This window comes from Puma concolor, chromosome A1 (genome assembly GCF_028749965.1).
Source record: "Puma concolor isolate L17-30 chromosome A1, mPumCon1.1.hap2, whole genome shotgun sequence".
Taxonomy (NCBI): Eukaryota; Metazoa; Chordata; class Mammalia; order Carnivora; family Felidae; genus Puma; species Puma concolor.
In genome coordinates, this window is record NC_141667.1 from 151109514 (window position 1) to 151131094 (window position 21581).

At 38.3% G+C, this 21581-nt stretch overlaps 1 protein-coding gene across 4 annotated transcripts in view; it reads left to right on the plus strand.

Moving 5' to 3' along the window:
• The window catches only part of CNOT6 (CCR4-NOT transcription complex subunit 6), a 76513-nt gene that overhangs the window by 1512 nt on the left and 53420 nt on the right, over window positions 1–21581 (plus strand). For all 4 annotated transcript variants that reach the window (XM_086706588.1, XM_086706572.1, XM_086706579.1 and 1 more), the window contains exon 2: window positions 21164–21277. In XM_086706588.1, coding sequence (XP_086562714.1) covers window positions 21166–21277 — 112 coding nt within the window. In that variant the 5' untranslated portion in view covers window positions 21164–21165. The remainder of the gene's footprint in view (window positions 1–21163; window positions 21278–21581) is intronic.

A 21581-nucleotide genomic window follows, 5' to 3' on the forward strand; every position in this document is an offset into this window, starting at 1 on the left:
AAATTGCTTAATATTTTTAGACCAGTGATCTGGCCCAGTCACCTTGCTTTAAACAAAATATTTGTAAAGCTACATGTGGAAACTGAGACCTAAAGAGGTTAAAGTGATTTGCCCAAGGTACTTTTAAAGGGAAAGGACCAGGTTTTGTGTGAGTGTGAAAGCACATCAAAGAGTGATGTAATTGGTGGGGAGGGCAGAAGGTGTTTTAATGGGTAGAAGTTATTTGGGATAGATGTGTCTGTTCAGTTCTCAGGTGAACAAGATACTTAATGAAGTAGTGAAAACAAGGATGGGCTAGAAGACAGACATTTTCAGGAAGATTCACTCTCTGAAAGTTGATTTTTGCATAGTTTCAGAAGCGTCTTGATCAGTGGGATGTAGATGAAGAAGCCCTTTTGAATGCCTGTTTTGGTTGTAGGTGTATTCAGGTTTCTTAAATCTTGGTAAATCAAAACTACAATTATTGGAAAATTTCAGACTATTTTCTCTTGACTAGAAATGAAGTTGGTTATAGAACTTGGTCCTGACTGCAAATAAAGGTATTGTAGGAATTTGCCTACTGTACTGGTTTATAAATATGAATTTTGGTCCATGCTTAGGCATGCCACTGTACTTGTGTTAACCTTCTTATATTCTTTGAAGCATAAACCTTTTTTTTTTAAGTTTATTTATTTATTTTGAGAAAGAATCCCAAGCACCGCTCTGCACTGCCAGTGCAGGACCTGATATGGGGCTCGAACTCACTAACCATGAGATCATGACCTGAGCTGAAACCAAGAGTTGGATGCTTAACCAACTGAACCACGCAGGTGCCCTGAAGCATAAACCTTTTTCATATCGTAGTGCACTGGAAAGGGATAATATATGTAAGGCATACTGGAATAAATGGTCAACATTACAGCCGTAGCCTTTGGTCCATGAGGGGTGAGGGACCACTAACTTTCCTATATGCTTGCTCATTGGGAAGCTATGCTTTTAAAATGCTTATCATTTTGGAAAAGTCCAAATAGGTTCAGTAAGGATATATATTTTAATGCAGAAAGACTTAGATTTGTGGGCCTGCAGCACTTATTTGCGTTTTTTTGTTGTGGATGGAATTCAGTGCTATGTAGAAAAAGGTTCCGATTTCAGTTTTCAAATCCTCAGCTTCCACTTTTGGCTTATTTTTTTTTTTTGCTTTCACCTTGCCTGCTACTCACTTTCCAAAGGTAGCCAGTTTACAACAAGTGTGATTAAGGAAACACCATGTGAAATTAAGATATATTTGATAAATTAAACTGTAAACTTCCTGTACACAGAGCCTGGCGTGTTAAAGTACAATGGAATGCACCATATTTTGGTTTTTGAACAAGTAATGAAAAGGAGTAGGTTGTATGTATCCAGAATGAGGACCCATGTGTAGGCTGCCTTAACCTTACCCTTCTCTGGCCTTACCTCTCCGTCATCAGTTTATATTTTCTGGATAACTTCAGTTGGATGTCAAGGAATAAAACATGCTGGACACGGTATTGGACCCTGAGAGTTCAAAAATGAATACTACCTAGTTTTTGTCATGTAGTCTCTAGTTATCATAGGCGCATGAAGTGCTATGAGAGAATAGAAGAAAGAATAAATTCGCAGAAGGCGTCGGGCCAGTTTACAGAAAATAACAGCAGAATAGGTGTCTGTCAAACTGGGGAGAGGGGTCATTTCAAACAAGGGAACGGTGGGTGCACTCAGGTGCCAAAAGTTGGGCTAAGACCCAATGGTGAGGTGTTAATGGAACAGGAAGAGTGGCCTGCAAAGGTGTGTCCAGCCTAGATTTTGAAGGACCATGCTTGCTCAACTAAAAATGAGGTTTATATCTTTATCCTGTAGCAAAGGAAGGAACCAAAATATTTTTAGTATGGGAGCAAGGTGATTTATAGACCACTTTGGCATCAGTGTGGAGGATTGAGTGGAGGCCCTATATATAAAAAAAGTCACATTTTAGGTACTGTGGAGTTAATGACTCTGAATCTTTTTAACTTGGATATAGTGTCTGTTGTGTTCTGTAGTTCCTTTTATAGTGGACTTGAGGGTTTGCCCAATTGCTTTACAATGCTGGGTAATTTAAAATCAAAATGTCAGGATGTTTTGGAAGAAGTTAAAAGCAGTCAAAACAATGAAACCCATAAAATGGTACACTTGAAAATTCAGGCACTGAGAACTTGTTTTTTGAGTTCTGCTTAGGCAGACTGTAGAGCTTAAGCTGGAAAACACAACTCTCTGCTCACCAGAAGTGGGAGGCACCAACTTTTAAAGATTGCAACTCTCCTAATAGTCTATTGGGACATAGGCCATATGTATGTGAAACTTGTAGGAGGGCAGAGTTTTCTCTCCAGTAATTTACTGCAATTGGAGCATAGAAATTAAAGTCTCTGAGCTCATGATACAGCTAGCTGTTAATTTATGTAGTCTATTCTGCTGTGTAGCAACATACAGGTTCCCAAAAGCTACCATGGTATGCAAGATTGTGCAGTAAAAACTACAGGCCTTGTGGGGGAAAATGAGATTGGAGTCCAACACTCAAAAACGTGGTGACTTATTTTGAAAAAGGAACCTGATGAAAATGGTAGCAAAGTTTTACACATGTGAAATGGCTAAGGAGTATCTAAATATTCCAGTAAATGTGGCACTTTACATTGAGAAAGACCTCATTTGCTTGTGGAAATGGGCATCAAAATGTTTGCTGTTTGTTACTTTGAAGTGGTAGCAGGCAGGTTATCTGAAATCAAATGGAATGTTTAGTAACACCAGATGTGGGTGGGTGGGTGTGTCTTGTATCACACACATGGAGAACTGTCTGGAGGGTGGGTGTTTAAGATGTGTGTGTTTTTTGTATTTCTGCTCAGCTCAGTTTGGCTGGGTGCAGTTTTCTACCTTCGTTTAGTGCGGTAGATGCAGATGAGAAATGGCATGCAAATGAGAATTTTGCGTTACGCTTAAATTCCCTAATATATCAATCACACTGGAACAAACTCACATTTCAGAACAAGCAATAAAGCAGAACTAATTATACTTGAATACAGCATCTTAAAATAGTACTGAAACGCAGTTCAAAAAATACCCAAACACCCATATGTTAGGCACCATGTATAGACTTGCTATCCTTATGGGACTTACGGTCTTTTGTCCCAAGTGGGGTTTATAGTGGGGTGTAAAGACAAATGGACCAATAAAACTCTCACAGGTTATACAGTAATAAGGAGTATACAAAGCAAGTGCTAAGAAAGGAACAACTAATTCTGCTTGGGAAACTTGATAGAGTCATCTCCGAGGTCTTTGAGCTGAGTTTTGAAGGGTGAATAGGCACTTGCCAGGTTGAGTAGGACTTTTCATGGAGAAGGAATGATATTTGCAAAGTCAAGTTACATACGACTTTGGCTGTGAAACATAGGACGCAAGGATGGGAGGGATAGGAGGAGTGGCCAGAAACAGTTTGTGAATAGTCTAAGGCTTTTTCTTAAAGTGTTGGGACTTCTGTCTGTATATCCTGGGGATCCACTGAGAGGTTGAGTGGATAATAGTGGGGCAATTGTGTGTGACACATTTTTCAGGAGACAGTAAAAATACGGACAGTGGATGAAAGGGGTCAGAGTTCATTTAAGTCCTTGTGAGAGGCTAAGGATATCAGCATAGGAGCTGGACAAGAATAGGATAAATTTGAAAGATACCAGAATTAGGGACAGACAAGCAATGAGTTATAAAAATAGGGAATTGAGTACCACTCAGAAGGTTTTTAGCTTGGGTAACTTGGTATGATTTAACTTGGGGGAAGTAGAGGAAGAAGAGCAGATTTGGGCAAAGGAAGTGGAATAGGTTGCTTTTGCATCTGACTTTCATATGCCCATTGGGTATTTAGGTGCACTATGTCTTAATAGGTATCTGGACCAGAGAATGTTGGGAATTTTAAAGACTGGGTTAGTATATAGTTAGTTTTGGAAGTTAGGAGATCACTCAGGAAGAGTGTATGAACAAATGCTTTTTACCTTTTTTTAGGGAGGTAGAGTCCCCATTTGAGAATCGGTTGAGAATTATGGCTCCTGCTGAAGAGAATAAAAATATGCATACACTTAAGTGTGAAACTTACTTAATGAAACACAGGATAATATAGGACAGGAAGAAGAGGTGACCAAGGGAACCCTTAGGAACAGCCAAAATTACATTTTGGACACAACGGCAATAAAATGGTTAAAGAGGTAGGAGAATAAGAGAGTACAATTACAGATGCCAAGAAAGGTAGGAGTGCCGAGCAAGAGGGAGTTTTCAGAGCAAGAGGGAGTTTTCAGTGACGAGTGATGGCCAGGTTTAGGGTAGGATGAGCTCTGAGAATAGTTTAATAGGATTTGGCGGTTAGGTGAATATAAGCAGAGCAAATTTTTCTGGAACCAGGGAGGTGGAAGTCAGACTGTAGGTTAGGCTGGGGACAAATGGGAGGTTAAGATGGAAAAATGTTATAGACTGCTGTTTGGAAAAGTTTAGAGTGGGAAAGAAGGAAAGGGGGTAATATAAAGAAGAGGACAGGGTTGACTGAAGGTAAACACCTATATTTGTTGCCTACCTTATGTTTTCCTTAAGCCCAAAACTTAGGAAATTTCTATATATATTTATATTTCAGACTTTTCCCTGATATATTAGCTGAAATGATGAACTTTTTATTGGATCACATAAAGCTTTTTCTTTGTGGAATTTTATGTGATTTAAAAAGCAAAGGAAAAATTTCCTCATTGGAGGTGGACCTGATGTGAAATCATAATATTAGAACTTTCAGTCTTCAGTTACTGAAAGCCTAAAATTTACTCTTCATATTCCCTTGCTAGATTTGTATTTGTCCTGTGCTCAGCAGTCTGCAGTTGAGTTAAATGTTTGATGTACTTTTAAATGTAGAATAGTAGCAAAGAAGGCATAGTCATTTTCTTTCAAAGTTATTTGCTACACATATATACCTTACAAAGTAAGCATATGGAGATCTAACAAAACAAAAATTAGACAGTGATCTTTGTATCTAAAAGGAGTATTACAGGTGATTCTCTGGATACATCTAGCTGTCCCATATAGATTTTTTTTAACTAGGCAGATTTTTTTTTTCAACGTTTTTTTTTTTTTTTATTTTTTATTTTTTTTTATTTTTTTTGGGACAGAGAGAGACAGAGCATGAACGGGGGAGGGGCAGAGTGAGAGGGAGACACAGAATCGGAAACAGGCTCCAGGCTCCGAGCCATCAGCCCAGAGCCGGATGCGGGGCTCGAACTCACGGACCGCGAGATTGTGACCTGGCTGAAGTCGGACGCTTAACCGACTGCGCCACCCAGGCGCCCCTAACTAGGCAGATTTTGAGTGGGGGTGGTGTGGCAAGATAGATGAAAAAGGATATTAGAGGAGTCCTTGCTAATTAAGACCAAACAGAAACGAAGATTTATTCAAGTTAAGTCAAAAGTATTTCTTGCATTCAGCTTTTTGGGGGGCAATTTTTTTTTTCTTCCGTAAGATTGTGTATGGTTGTATGCAAACACCACAGCATCATAAAGCAGTATCTGATGAAGCTAACTGCCATGTTTTGTGGACTGAAAGCTTCTTTTGTATATTTTCATCTAAAATTGTTGAAAATGAAAACTGTACTTTATTTGGGACATCTAAAGAATTACCATTTGGTTTCTAATTTTAGGGAGACTAGAGATATTCAGACTTAGGGATTTGCAGTCAAAGAAAGAAGGAGCTTTGTTGAATGCTAATGATGTGGTACACATTGTGCTTTACATGTGTTATTTTATTTAATCCTCATACCAAAATTGTGAGGTAGATATCATTTTATAAATGAGGAAGCTTTAGCCTTAAAGATGAATGTAAACATATCTTTCTTGATATCGGTCTGTTTGACTCTAGTTTGTGTGTTTTTGTTTTTGTTTTTGTTTTTGAGAGTGGAAGTGAACAGGGGAGGGGCAGAGGGAGAGAAAGAGAGAGAATATCTTTTTTTTTTAATTTTCTTTTTAACGTTTATTTTTGAGACAGAGAGAGACAGAGCATGAACGGGGGAGGGTCAGAGAGAGATGGAGACACAGAATCTCAGGCAGGCTCCGGGCTCTGAGCTGTCAGCACACAGCCTGATGCGGGGCTCGAACTCACGGACCGCGAGATCATGACCTGAGTCAAAGTTGGACACCTAACTGACTGAACCACCCAGGCGCCCCAAGAGAGAGAATATCTTAAGCAGGCCTGATGTGGGGCTGTGTCTCAGGACCATGACATTGGTCTCAACCTGAGTTGAGATCAAGAGTCAGATGCTCAACTGGCTGAGCCACCCAGGCGCCCCTCTAGTTTGTATTAATTTCACTGTACATCCCCCACTTCCGTCCTAACACAGTCTCATGGTGCTGTGGCTTAGAATGGACCTTTGATATACATTTGATGATATAGGGAGACCCAATTGCTGCCCCAAATTTATAACCATTTACATTGGTGGCTGATCGTATTGATAGAATGAAACTACCTGGCAGATTCTTAATATTTGTGATCCTCTTAGGTTATGGATCAAAAACTTCATGAGAGTCCACATAAGAATACTATTCATGCTGGCCAAAAATCCAGTTTTAAAGCATTTCATTGTTTTAGGAAAAGGCAGTCACTTATGTGGTCAGAAAGCAGTGCATAATGGAACTCCATTTCAACAGAGTTGCTTAAGATTTCTTTCCAAATCTTCTGAAACATCACTAGGTAGCTTCAGAGCAATATTGTAGTGTTATTATTGATGATTTGTAAGGTCAGCATTTCATGAATAATTTTCTTGTAGGGGAAAAAAGGACTAGTGGGTTAAAACATGGCCAGGATATTAAAACCTCCTAAGTGATTGGATATATGAATTAGAATAAATGTTGAATGCCTCAAAGGCCAAAATCACCACTAGTTGGTGGTAGCTAGACCATCATGAGTTATTGTAAGAGAGAGAGCAGCAAATAGATTATGGAAAATCTGACAAAAGATAAGAAGGAAATGAAGAGATTTCTGTTGGCATCCATCATTTGGTGCTGAAGCTGTAAATGAGATGGTTGTTTACAGCTTATCTCATGCTAAGGAGCAGATTTAGGATTGGTGGCCCCCCTTACCTTGCTGTTTTGATCTTGGTGAGGTTTTGACTTATTTACCCTGCTTATTAGTGGGCACTTACTTAGCTTTTGCTGATTAGATGGCAAATCTTACTTGTCTTAGTATGTTGTACTTTAACTTCAAATATAGAAAATAAAAATCTAACCTAACCTGTATTTGCTGTATTTTCATAGTCGTGTTTTGAGTTAATTTATTGGATTGACTGAAATTGCTAGTATTTCAACCATTTTTAAAAATATATTTACTTATTTTTTTTAAGTAAGAGAGCGCAAGTGGGATAGGGGCAAAGGGGGGGGACAGAGGATCTGATGTGGGCTCTGCGCCAACAGCAACAAGCCTGATCTGGGGCTCAAACTCATAAACAACTGACAAACCACAAGATCATGACCTGAGCTGAATTCGGATGCCCAACCAACTGAGCTGTGCCCCCTGAACCATTTTTGACCTTTCAAATTGGTAGTTTCCTATGGTTGTTGCACAGGAAACTTCTCTCTCTGCTTCTCTGACTATATTTTATACTCACTCGTGTGTGATTGGGCCCATGCACACAGTTAGAATTGCGTTGTGACAGGAGTCTGGTAACAGGCTGTTGCAGGCTGTCTGTTACGGGCTGGGCACTACGGATGCAGATGGGTATGCCGATCTTTTCCTGTTAGAGCTTGGTTTTGACTGCTACATCTGCTGTTCAGCTCTATGTTTTGGAGGAATATTTTACCATAATTTAAAAATTGCTCCATTTTCACCAAGGTCTTTTACTGATTGGAAATTTTAAACCAATTTGGACTGGAACTTATTTTTGTACTACTTGAAAAAGGATTTAAGGAAATTGTGTGTGAGATTTTAGGAGGAGGGGGAGGTGGCTACAGAAACCTTAAGTTCTTAAAAATATTACTAAGATGTTATTTGTCTTTTTCGTTCTTAATCTCTTAGTGAGTGTACAGTGGAGTTTTCCAGAAGCTAAAAAAAATGATGTGTGGGATCTGATCAGATTGACTTCGGAGCAGATATGCGAATCCAGCTGTCTTCTAGTATGTCAGACATTAAAGAGACTTGCAAAAATGCAAGACAGTGTCATTCTTCTCACAAAATTTTACTTTGTTTTCAAAAATAGTTCCTTTTCATAAAAATGTTTTAACATGGGATGGTTGTATATTTAACAAGTTAATACATATTAAAATTTTCTTAGTTCTAATTTCTAGGATGACAAATGTTGATAGGTATAACCTACATAAATGAAAGCTCTTTGGGGGTATTTGTGAGTTTTTAAAAGTATGTAAGCATTCTGAGGCGATAGTGTTTGAGATCTGTCTTAGAGTATTAGGCAGAGGTTGGGAGTAGAGAAGGCAGGTGGGGAGTAGCTTGGAAAGATGATACATCTGTGAAGGAAACTGGAGGGCTGATGGTCTCAACCACACAATATTTGAGGAATGAACATGAGATCTTGGCTTTATCAGTGCCAGAATTCTAGAGTTGTGTGAAGAGCTAGATTGTCCTAGGTTCAACCCCTCCCCCCGCCCCCCAGCTCTACTACTTAACAAGCATGTATGACCTTGGCAAATGATTTAAACCCTTGTGTCTTCGTCTAAAATACAATGCGATATTATCTAACTCATGGGCTGCTTTGAGAATTGAATTGAGAGTAATAAAAGTAAATGACTGCATAGTGGTTAGGTAGAGCACAGACTTGTGGATCAGACTTGGGTTAAAATCATAGTTGTGCCACTGGTATCTCTGTGACCTCGGGCAAGTTACTCATTCTCTGGACCTTCCCTTCTGTTTGTAAGGAGAATAGTAGTATTTACTTACAGGAGTCCTGAAGGGTTAAATGAGACCATATATGTGAAGGGCCTGATAGGCCTGTCACGAGGTAAGTGCTCAGATAACATTGGCTGTTACTGCCAAGTGCAGAGTGTGGCAGATGGGCAGTGCAACACAGTTTTGCCGTTACCCCCATCTGTTTGAGGTTTGCTCTTAATCTGCTAGGGCATGTCACTAAGATTATGTTTATACAATTTAATCTTTAAGTTTGTCCCCTTGATTCTTCTCCTAGAACCAGTACTCTCGGTTTTTGGTCCTTTCTGTCTGGTTTTTCTAGATTTTGCTCTCAAGGTTAGAAGTATAGATGTTAGTTTTTCTTATTGCTGGTAAAATGGGCCCTGCTTCTGTTAGCACACTTGTCTCTTACAAATGTTTGCTCTCTCTTTTTTTTTTTTTAAACTATCACAGCTTCTCTCCTTGAATTCTTATAATTATTCACCAAGCACTTACTATTTGCCAGGCTCTGAAGAGAAAAAATATTAAAAATAGAAGTGCAAGGAGCTATATTAGAGTAGGTGAGTGAGACATAAAAGAAAAAGTCAGGTGTGGTTAAAGATACTCTTACAGAAAAAATCTTCAAGGTTCGGAAAAGCTCAAAGCAGGGAATGATAAGCTCTGTGTTTGGGAGGGATAGGGAAGGAAGGACCTGTTTGAAGTCGGATATCTGATTTGGCATTTGAAGATGACCAGAGTTCCTTAAGGTATCTGGAGGAGAGGGAGAGATGGCATTTCAGGCAGGAGCGATAGCATATGGTAAAGCACAGAGGTTTGTGAGAGGTAAGTGGGAATTGGATATGACTGGAGAGGCACACAGGGGCCTGTTTTGTAGATGAGCCTGGGTTTCCTCTGTTTAATTCAACTCATATTTGAGCCTCCTTTGTGTCAGGTACACTGTCAGTCCGTGGGTACAAAGTTGAAGGAGATGTGGTTTTAGGACCATGAGTTAAGTACTTGTGTTTTTAGGAGGTCACTTTGGATAGTGTCTAAGGCTACATTCAAGTTGGGGTGCAGCAGAAGAACGTGGGTCTGAGACTGTTGCATTAGCTCGTATCTCAGGGAAGAGCCTGGGAGGTTGAGACAGATTGGGTGAGACGAAGATTTAGGAGGTCAAGTGGACTAGAACTAGGGAACTGGATATGAAGGCTGGGATTGGATAGGAAGGAGTTAAGGATAATACTCCTATTTCTGGCTTGGAAAGCTAGTGTGGGGATCATAGAGGAAGGGCAGGTTGGAAGACCAAGAAGACAATTTCACTTTTTAGTAAGATCTTTTTGGTGCCTTGTTTTTTTCTATTATCTCTCCTATGCAATTCAGAAACCTGTTTTGAGAGATAATCATGAAATGTAAGATACCTGCTGTATCTTTGGCTGTTTATAACAGTAGCCTTGAACTCAACAGATCTCACAGTTTGGATTTAAGTTTTGCGTTTTAGATAAGAGTAGTCTTCCTGCAAAGGTTTTTTTTATGCTTGGCTTGCCACAGGGCACTAGTGATAGACAGGGTGATAGTTTTGCCACTAAGGACAGCTCCTGAATGAGGCTTATCATCTGTGTAAACTTTTAATTGGCCCATCAATCGTGCTGGAAATCTGGATAGAAAAAGAAGACAAATGTGATGACATTGAGAGTCAGGATGATTGGGGTTTAAAGTGAGATGGAGCTGTGCCTTAACTGACTTGAAGTTCTAAAAAAAGACTTAAGAATGTAGTCCGCGGGAAGTAGCTGATTTCAGTTACAGAGAGTCACATGTTTCTCATGTGTAGAATTCAACTAATACACCTGGAAGAAACAGAAGGTAAGGTACAGGGTGTGCTAGGCCTGCCATAATTACTATCGATTTAAAATTCCAGAGTGTATTCATATTTTAAAAAAGCATCGAATTATTGTGTTTATGTGACATTTTACATGTCTTATTACATGTCTTGGTAGGAACAGAAAACAGGTTAAATTAGTATTTATTGTTATGCAGATTTTTAATGTACCTGTGAATAAATTGGATTGTATTCAAAGAGGGAGTAATTTTTTTCTTTTTCTTTTCCTTTTTCTTTCCTTCCTTTCTTTTTCTTTCTTTTTTTTTTTTTTTTTTTTTTTTTGGTGGCATTCTTACAGTGGCTTGGTGTTTTTGTAATGGTAGTAGAAGATAGTGGAGCATATTTGAAGGATGGCAGTTACATCCAAAAAAAAAAGTATTGGATAAAATCTGGAAAGGGAATATTTTGAATTCTAAACTAAGAAGTTTGAATTTGTTTTCTAAGGAGTAGAAAGTTTAGGTGGGGGGCAGTGATGGGAGAGAGGATGCCATAGAATCCCAGTTTTAGAGCTGATATAGGACCAGAAATCATTCCAGAAGACTTCCCAGTTTTTTACAAAGAATGGTTCTTTTTCCTGAATTCTGCAGTGTAATTAGGACTCAGCTTTAGAAGTTGAGAGTGTTATGTAGGTTAATAATAATAATTTGAGAGTGTTATGTAGGTTAGTTGTAATCTATAAGGCATAAATACCAATTATGAAAGTTTATTATAATAGTTGAAAAAAGGCAAAGTCCTAAATTAGAGTGATGACTGTAAAAATAAGAAAGGGTTGTAGTGTGATTATATGATTGTGAAATTGTTGCTCCCCAAGCAGATAAAGTGCCATGACCATGTATTTATTTATTGTTTATTCCTGGCACCTGACAGAGTACTTGACACAGAGAAGGTGATTAGTAAGCATTTGGTGAATGAGTGATTCTGTAAAGAAAGCTCCCTAAGGAAGCATGGTTCAGATGTACTGAGTTGCTTTGGGATTTTTCTTCTGTGAAAACCTGATTCTGGGTCATGAATGAAAGAATGTTTAGACCAGTTCATTAGTGGAATGTTCTAGTAGTGCTTCCACCAGACTCCGGGAGATGCAAACTGTTTGGGTGTTCGGTGTGGAGAAAGTGTTTGGTGCGCAGAGGAGGGAGTAGTGAACATGTGCTTTTATTGGGAAGGGTTTACAGAGGCTCCAACATGTGACTTGGGTTTGCTTGGAGGGCGAGTAGAAGTCTAGCGTGAAGGTTGTCTTTGGTGAAGGGGTTAGCACATACTAAAATACTACCCCTTAGAAGTAGGTTTGCTGTAATCAATTTAGGACTTTATAGGGTGGCATGAGTGTAAGTGGATGAAGAGGAATGAGAAAATAGTTGGCTAAGTCTAGATAATAAAGGAATTTGAAATTTGAAATTTAGGTAGGTAGATCGGTGGAAAGGGCCATCTTTGGTTTTTAAGCAGGGGAGCAACATGAGCAGGCATCTATCTGGAAGGTAGATGTGGATAGAGGAGATTGTTAGTACTTGAAGGTGAGAAATGAGGAGGGTGTAAATTAGCTTCAGTAGCAGTGAAAATGGAGACGACAGGTTTAGAAATTATAAAGAGTTAAAAATAAGTCTGATTTAGTGAAAGATTGGATTAGAAGAAATAAATTGGCACCAAGGTTAGTGTCACTAGTTTTTCAAATACAGTTGTCTCTTAACACGGGTTTGAACTGCACAGGTCCATTTATGTGTCGATTTTTTATAGTACAGTTCTGTAACTACTTTCTCTGCCATATGATTTTCTTTTCTCTAGCTTTATTGTAAGAATACAGTGTATAATATATAACATACAAAATATGTATTAATCAGACGTTCATGTTATCAGTAAGGCTTGAGGTCAGCAGTGGGCTATTAGTAAAGATTTTGGGGAGTCGGAAGTTACACATGGGTTTTCAGCTGTGTTGTTCAGGTGTCAACTGTACACCCTAACTTGTAGCTCTGACAGGGGCCTGATAAGTCAATCAAAAGGGTCTTTTTGCGCATGAGTTTCTTTCTGCTTCCCTGCCTCCCTTTCCTCTGCCCCAGTCCTTTTCTCCTTCATGTTTGAGAAAGAATACACAAAGAATGGATATGAAAATGTAAAAAGGAAAAAAGAGATGTTAAATTTAGCATTTTTTGTCAGTTGAGGATGGCTGTAATTCAACTTCATTTTCCTTGAAAAAGATCTGGCCAATATAATTAAAATAAATTCTTCAACTTCAGAGTGCCTCTTAACATTTTTGTACATGGCCAAAATAACATGATTTCATAATTATTCATTAATATTAAAATTTTTTCATGTTTATTTAGCGAGAGAGAGCATGAGCAGAGGAGGGGCAGAGAGAGAGAATCAATCCCAAGAATCTGTCAGCACAGAGCCAGACATGGGGCTCCATCTCACAAACTGCAAGGTCATGACCTGAGCTGAAATCAAGAGCTCAACCAACTGAGCCACCCAGGCGTCCCTTATTCATTCATATTTTAAATATGAACTAGGTATTAAATGTTTCCCCAGCTGCCCACAAAATGTCCTTTATTGCTGATTTGTGGGTCTTATATAGGGACCATTTATTACCTCTGATTATGTATCCCTTAATTCTCTTCAAATCTAAAATAGTTCTGGCACCAGCTTGTTGAAGCAGACCAGTTATCCTGCAGAAGCTCCTGCATTCTCACTTTGTCTGATTGCTTCTTTGGTGTTATCTGGCCAGTTCCTCTAGTTCTTCATCAAGGTGAACATTGTTGATGTGCACTTGGGGTTCTGTCATATCAAGAGACTCAGTCAGTGTCTGGTTCTCCCCCCCATTAGTGTCGTGAAGATTGAAGAAGGTAACCTTTTATTCCTCCCTTGAACATTTTCTACCTTGTGATCCAAAAACAATTTGGATGATGGTGTTACCTTAGCATTACACCAGTGCCAGTGATTCATCTAATGGTTTTAACACAATTTAGAATCCTTGCCTAAAAAAGGAGTTATAAAATGATACTGCCTTTTTTTTTTTTATTATTCATTTGTTAGCTGTCATTTTTTTTGTAAAGTGGGGCTGTTCTTCAACTGGAACTGTTTGGTTAACTCAAATGCGGTACTTGCTGAAAAGTTAAACACCTAAATCTTTCTCTTGGGTGACCAATTTTCTTAGTTTGAAAGCTGCCTCCAATGGTGTCTGTCTAACTTGCACCTTTGGCACTCCCTTTCCTCCTCCTCCTCCCCCTTGCTTTCTTCTTGCCTTGATTACTGCAGTAGTTTCCTCTGCTGCTAATCCACCTTTTACAGCACTGCCAGCTGTTTTCTGTAGCACAGGTACTTACATTATCTACACATCTTTGTTGATTCAGTGTATTTCATTCCTTTATACTTATGATTCTTTTTGCTCAAGTTGTCCACAGTTTTGGCCAGTGAGGACCCCTTCTAACTGGCTCCTGTGTCCTGTTGACTTAGGTTTTTGGCACTAAAGGATGTCTCAGGCTTTATACATTTTATACATTTCCTGCCGCAGACTTGTAATCATCCATTTTACAAAGAACTTTGCTTTCTTGGTATTAGAGATCAAAACTGAGGATTAGAGGTGCTGTTATTCCAGACATAGCATAGCTTCTGAAGCACTCCAGTGCATTGTTAGAAACAAATTTAAAATCATTAGTTTATATTGGTATTCTCAAGTCAGTTTTGGTGTTGGTGTTTTCACTTGATTTATAAATGCTTTCTTACCCTGAAAATCTTGGTTCTTAACATCATTGACATAAGTCATTCTTTGCTTAATCCTAAAATACAAAGTAAATAATTCAATGTAATGCCAATACTTACCATCATTCTTCCCACAGCTGCATGATTTCCCCTAGTGTGGCTGTAGAGTCACTCATTTAATTGAACATTCTTGTTAATGGCCACTTAAGTTGTGTGCACTTTTTGTCATAATGCTATAATGAGTAATTTAGAAAAGTACATGGGTTGTATGTTTTGTTAGTAATTGCTTGAAAATGTCCTTTTGTTTGTCTTCACACCTGACCAAGTCTTTGAGTACAAAAGGTTTTTTAGTTAAGGTAAAATTTATATAAAGTAAAATGTATAGGCCTTAAATGTACAGTTTGAATTTTGATACATAATATATACCAATATAAACCACACCTCATTTAAGATATTGGGTATTTTCATCATTTCCCATTAGGGCAGCCAGTGTTACCACTGCAAATTCATGTAAATGGAATCTCTTTTGGGTCTTTTTCATTCAGTGTAATGTTTGAGATTCATCTGTATATGTGTGTTATGTATCAATAGTTTATTCCTTTTTTATTGCTGAGTAGTATTTATCCTTTGATTATCCTTTCATTGTTGAGGACATTTCAGTTTTCAGGTTTTGGCACTTATGAATAAAACTATTATGCAAGTTTATATAAATGTATTTTTTTGGAAATGCAGTTTTTTTTCTCTTTGGTAAATACCAAAGCGTAGGTTTATTGAGTTATGGCATTACTCAATTACTCTCTTAGATATTATGTTAATCATCTCTTTTCTTTTGTTTTTCCATAAAAACGTGTGTTTAATTTTCACCTGTCTTTGCCTCTTGTTTTAGTAGGAATTATGTTTATGTAGTCTGTGACTTTACTTTTTTGCCTTGATTTTGTTCTAGAGATTCTAATATTCAAATATTTTTTCCTCTACACTCTTAGATCTACACTCTTTTTATCTCACTTTTTGTTGTTGCACAGTTGACTTCTTTATTTGTAGTTTTTGTTTATGTAGTTTTTTAAGCACAAGAAACAATTTTTTTGTGGAATATTTTTCGATTTCTGTAGTATTTCTTTTTTCTTTTGTATGATTTTGTATAATCATTGTGCTACGTGTATTATGCTTAATTTTGTGTTTGACACTGACCACTCTGTTGACTTGCATTTTATACAGATATGGTGTGGGTGGGTACTTAAGCACTTCTGTTGGCTTCCACTCGGACTGATTGTGAAGGTTAAGTACAGATGAGGGAGAGGCAGGCTGTGGCACACCTATTGGCTGTGGGTAGTTATGATTAGTGGATTTCAGCCCCCAGTTGGTGGTTTTTTATAATTACATTTTCCTTCCATGGGAACATTCAGATACCTGATTGTCCCTGGTTTTGATTGGTAGAAGTTTGGTTCCTAACAGGAAAAAGACCAGAGGTTCCTACCCCTTTCTTTATGTTCCTGTTTCTAGCAGCTGTTTCTTTCCACTCCTAGCCAGAGGATGGTTAAAATAGATTTAATATAAGGCCTTTGATTAGGGAACTATGAATCTTTTCAGGGCTATGGGGGTGGGGTGGAACTTTTTGCAAGTTATCTTTGTATCTTCATTCTAGTCTGTTTCCTATTTACGTGTTCTTCTTTTATTTTAGATTCTGATAAATCCCTCGTAACCCCTCCCTGTGATTCCTGCCCCAGGCCCCTCACTGCACCATATTCATACACACACACACAGACCATTTCTGGAAATGTTAGGTAAAGAATCTGTAGGTTCCTAATTTTTTTTCCTCATTTAGATAGCTGTTTTTCTAAGTTTATGGTATGCAGTTAGGCCACTCTTAGTTTAAACACTCCAGGATAACCTTATTAGTTGTGTTATGGTTTGTAACTCTGCTTTGCAATGCTAACTTTCCCACTGTGATTATAGTTCTGTATTTTGAGGCCATTTCTTAAAATGTTTAATTATGAAAGCCTGTCTTTCTATGTTGGTAAATTATGTCCTGTGTTTCTTTAAGGCAAATAATTATTCTAAGATAATGAAAAACTGTTTCTCAGATCCAGAGTGGGGGTGGGTTTTATGCTTCCAGGGTCAGTAGTGATGTCTGGTATTGGGTTGGAGGGATAGGGGATTGACTAGTCAGGTGCTGCATAGCTGCTTACCCTGGCCTAGCTGTTTCTAATTCTTTTGTAATCCTTGACAGTTTTTAAGTCTGTTTTGGAAACCTTTTAGTCTTTTTAGATAAAAATAAGGTATGCCACTGCAGATTATTTAGAAGAGAGATCTGCTTGTTGATTTCAAAGTCTTGGGAAAGATCCTAAATTGTGTGCATTCTTATATCCTTTTCCCTACCAATGCTATGCTTTGCCAGAGTCAAAAAAAAAAAAAAAAATGGGGAGATGTTCAGTGGGCAGATGTGCTTGTCTTGCTGCTTCTGGAGTTTGTCCAATTTGCTACTTTTTTTTTTTTTTTTAATTTGACTATAGTTGACACAGTGTTAAATTAGTTTCAGGTGTACAGTATAGTGGTTGGCCAACTTCTCTGCTGTCATACACCTCCCCCCACCCCCACTTCCGAATCCTCAGTCTCAGGGATTTGGAAATAAAGATGATCTCCTCACTGCTTTCACATTTAATGAGCTGTCTCTTAAATTTTAAGACAACCCATCCCACATTATGAAAAATCAAGAAAGGGAGTGGTTGGCTACCTATGCAGAAATTATGACCCTCTAATGGAATGACCCCAAGTGCAGGGCCTAGTTTTCAGATTTCTTATTAGTTCAGTGGCACTTCTGTCCATTCTCCGAAGTGGAATCAAACTCTGGACCTTGATTCAAACTAAGCTCACATGTAGTTGGCAAATCAGACTTCTGAACTTTCACTAAGGAGTCAAATGATTAATAATAGGACCAAGATACTAAACTCAGCTGGAGAGAGCCAATTTCTTACCATTGTTAAATTCTATTTGGAAAAGCCAATGAAGATCAGATGGTTGGTTTCCAAATTTTTTTAAATGTCTTATTTATTTTTGAGAGAGAGAGAGCATGAGCATGGGAGGGGCGGAGAGAGACACACACACAGACACAGAGAGAGGGAGACACAGAATCTGAAGCAGGCTCCATCCAGGCTCTGAGCTGTCACACAGAGCCCAGTGTGGGGCTTGAACTCATGTACCTCGAGATCATGACCTGAGCTGAAGTTGGATGCTCAATCAACTGAGCCACCCAGGTGCCCCCAGATGGTTGTTTTCTAAGTAGAGTCTGATCAAAATCATGGCATTTGGGTGATCTTAAGCACTGTTAACCATCAAGCTTTGGTAGCCTTACACAACGTTTTATATTTTCTAGGTTATTACTAGGATATTCATATCATTCAGAAAAGGCACTTGCTTTGCCAGATTGTCTTCTAGAATAGGAACAGTTTTCTGACTGTATAGCTCTCTGTTAGGTATTTTGTAACAGTCTAAAAACTTCAGACCTTGTATTTCTCTTTTCCAGAAGTTAACATGTAAGACAACAGTTTCATCAATAATATTTAAGAAAACAAAAAATACATGTGCTGTTTCTTGTGCAGATGATTAGTCTCATCCTTTATATTTTTTAAAGCAGCTTTTTAAGGATTATTTACTAATATGTTTTGACTGCCCAAAGCTCATTTCTGTTTCAAAAATAGCTCTACTTCCCATCAGTTAGGAAGGCAGCATAGTATAATGAAAGTTGCTTTGACTTTTTTCCAGTCTTTTTTTATTGTGGCAAATGTACATAAAATTTATCATCTTAAAACCATTTTTTTTTTTTAATTTTTTTTTTTAACGTTTATTTATTTTTGAGACAGAAAGAGACAGAGCATGAAGGGGGGAGGGGCAGAGAGAGAAGGAGACACAGAATCGGAAGCAGGCTCCAGGCTCTGAGCCATCAGCCCAGAGCCCGACGCGGGGCTTGAACTCACGGACCGCGAGATCGTGACCTGGCTGAAGTCGGACGCTTAACCGACTGCGCCACCCAGGCGCCCCTTAAAACCATTTTTAAATGTAGCATTCAGTAGTATTAAATACATTCATAATGTTGTACAACAGTTACCCCCCATCCATCTCCGTAATTCTTGTAAACTGAAACTCTGCACCCATTCAGTAACTTCCCTTCCCCAGCCCCTGGCAGCTGCCATTCTACTTTCTGTCTCTGTGAGTTTGACTACTTTAGTACCTCATGTAAATGAAATAATGTTTGTCTTTTTGTGATTGTCTTATTTCACTTAGAAAGTAGCTTTAACTTTTTAATCAGATGCAATCAAAGCCTGACTCTGCTACTTCCCAGCCTTATAATGCTGGTTAAATTTCTTAAACGTTTTTGGGCTTCAGGTTTCTGCTGGTAAAATGGAGTTAATTCTGACTGTAGGAAGAACTAGCAAAAGACTAAATTTAGTAAGGTGAGAGGAAAACCAAGAGAAAAGATATCCTGGAAGCCAACTGAGTGAGTCTGTCTAAGAGGGAGTGATCATCTACATCAAATACTGATCGTAAGACAAGCAAAAGTAGTTCTAAGAAACGAGCATTGATTATAACAATGTTGGGCCACTGGTTTTCTTCCTGGCAGTTTTTGGTGGAATGTTAAAAGCACATACTGATTTGAATGATTTTAACTGGGAAAAAGGGAGGAGGAGACAGCATATGTAACTTCCAAGGATAATGTGTGTGTGTGTGTGTGTGTGTGTGTGTGTGCGTGTGTGTGTGTGTGTGTGTGTGTGTGAAGAGAATGAGAAAAAAAGTGTAACTGGAGGGGGAAATGGGGTCAGGACTTTTAAATAAAGGAGATAATACCATACATATGTATACTGAAGATAAAGATCTAGTATAGAGGGGGAAAGTGATGTAGGAGAGAATTGCCAAGTAATGTCCTTGAACAGGCAAGATGATGGGGATGAGATTGAGTGTTCAGAGGGGCAATTTGTCCTACTAAATGAGAGTGTAGATGGGTGGGGGTGGGAGTTCATAGAAAGGCCTCTTTTGGTTGTTTTCTGTTTCAGTGAGAAAATGGAAGTAAGAAAGGGAGGATGGAGGGTAAATGTTAGAAGTTTGAAGAGAAAGTCATGTAGAAGGGACTAGGAGAATTTAAAGTATAATTTCTTGGCGGCGTAAATAGTCCATTTGACGTAAGTGGTTGCTGAGTGATTCCCTTTAAGTTCACATGGTGTAGTAGGTTTTTCTCTGGCTATATTTATCTGGGTATGTATCCATAGTAGATGGAGAGTTGGCTTAAGTGACTTTGGGCTCATCCAAACAAATAAGGTGAAGTAAGACTCAGGCAAGGAGTTTGGGGGATATGCAAGGGTGTGAGACTTCGTTTCACGTAAATATGTCAGAATGTATGGATAACAGATAAGGATTAAGGAAATAACCACAAATGAAATGAAGAGTAATCTTTCAGTATCAACTTACATTTAGTTTTTCAAATTCTCAAAAATTTTTATGCTTGGTTTGTTCAAATTGGACCCAAACAAGGTGTGGGTATTGCATTTCATTGCTGTGCCCTGTAAGTTGTGTAATCCATGTCAATTTGGTCTCCTCTTTTTCATGTCCTTTATTTTTGAAGAAATTGGATCTTTCTCATGTAGAACTTTCCATATTCTGTATCTGGTTGGCTGTATTTTTGTGGAGTTGTTTACAATTTTTTAAAAAATTTTAATTGTGGTTAAATATAACAATTTGCTGCCTTCACCATTTTTAAGTATACAGTTCAGAAGTGTTCAGTATGTTCACGTTGTTATGTCTTGTGTTTTTTTTTTAATGTTTAGTTATTTTTGAGAGAGTGCATGCGCACAAGTGGGGAAGGGGAAGAGAGAGAGGGAGACCCAGAATCTGAAGCAGGCTCCAGGCTCTGAGCTGTCAGTGCAGAGCCCAACGTGGGGCTCGAACTCATGAACCACCAGATCATGACCTGAGCCACCCAGGCACCCCGAATGTATTATTTTTAACATATTCCTCTATCCTCTTCATTTTGTGTCAACTGGTTACCAGGAGTAGGAGGGCTTGATTTGATTCACGTTCAATTTTTTTATTTTTACTATGTTTAGATGAGGGGGCAAAATATGTCGTGTTGGCACATGAGTTTAGTCATCCTAATGATGAGATGGACCATTGTGTTGACATCTCATAGCCTGAATATCCATTTGTAATTTTTCCATTGTATTCTTTTTTCACCTAATGCTTTCATTAATCATTGGTGGTCATTGCCTCAGTCCTTTTTTTTTTTTTCATTTTGGGTTGTGAAATAGTGATTTTTCTAACTATTTAACTTTCTGCATTTATTAGATGGAATTCTATTAAGATTATTCCCTTATTTAGTTTTGGCCAGAAATGCAGGATAAATGCTTAATTCTTTCCCTTCTGTCACTTTTTAGGTGACTGAATTTTTTTTTTAATTTTTTTTTTTTTAATAGTTAATTCTTTTGATGTTCATGTTGTCTTACTTGTGGCCAATGGAAGCTTCTCCAAGCTGTCTGCTGTCACAGCATCTTTGTTAGCACCCAGCCTTGTTTTATATTTTTCTGATCCTGGACCTGCAATTCTCCATTTCTCCAAGAAGCTTCTTTTTAGTGGGAAGTGGTATTTAGAGATGATAATATGGGTACTTACTCTTAAAAGGATGTTGGTTATTTCCAGTTATTTGGTTCTTCAGAATACTGATTGCTTTTTTCAATTCAACAGGCATGCCCAAAGAAAAATACGAGCCTCCTGACCCTAGGAGGATGTACACAATTATGTCCTCTGAAGAAGCAGCAAATGGAAAGAAATCACATTGGGCAGAGCTTGAAATAAGTGGTAAGACATGCACGCATAAATTTAATGGTGTGGAAATCAAGATGGTAGAAATTAAGCTTTCTAATGCCAGTGCACTAAAGAGGCAGTGTTGTATTTTACCAGTGCTAATTATCTTAGAAGTGGGAAGGTTCAGTGGAAAGAATATGGTTTTGGTCAAAGTTCAAAACCCATTCATTGCTTATTTCAGTGTCAGTGTCCTTTTATAAAAATGGGAATGACAAGGATGAAATAAAAATGACACATGTGAACTGCCTAGTGCATAAAGGTTTGTTCTGATACTTAATTCTCTGATAAAGTAGGATTG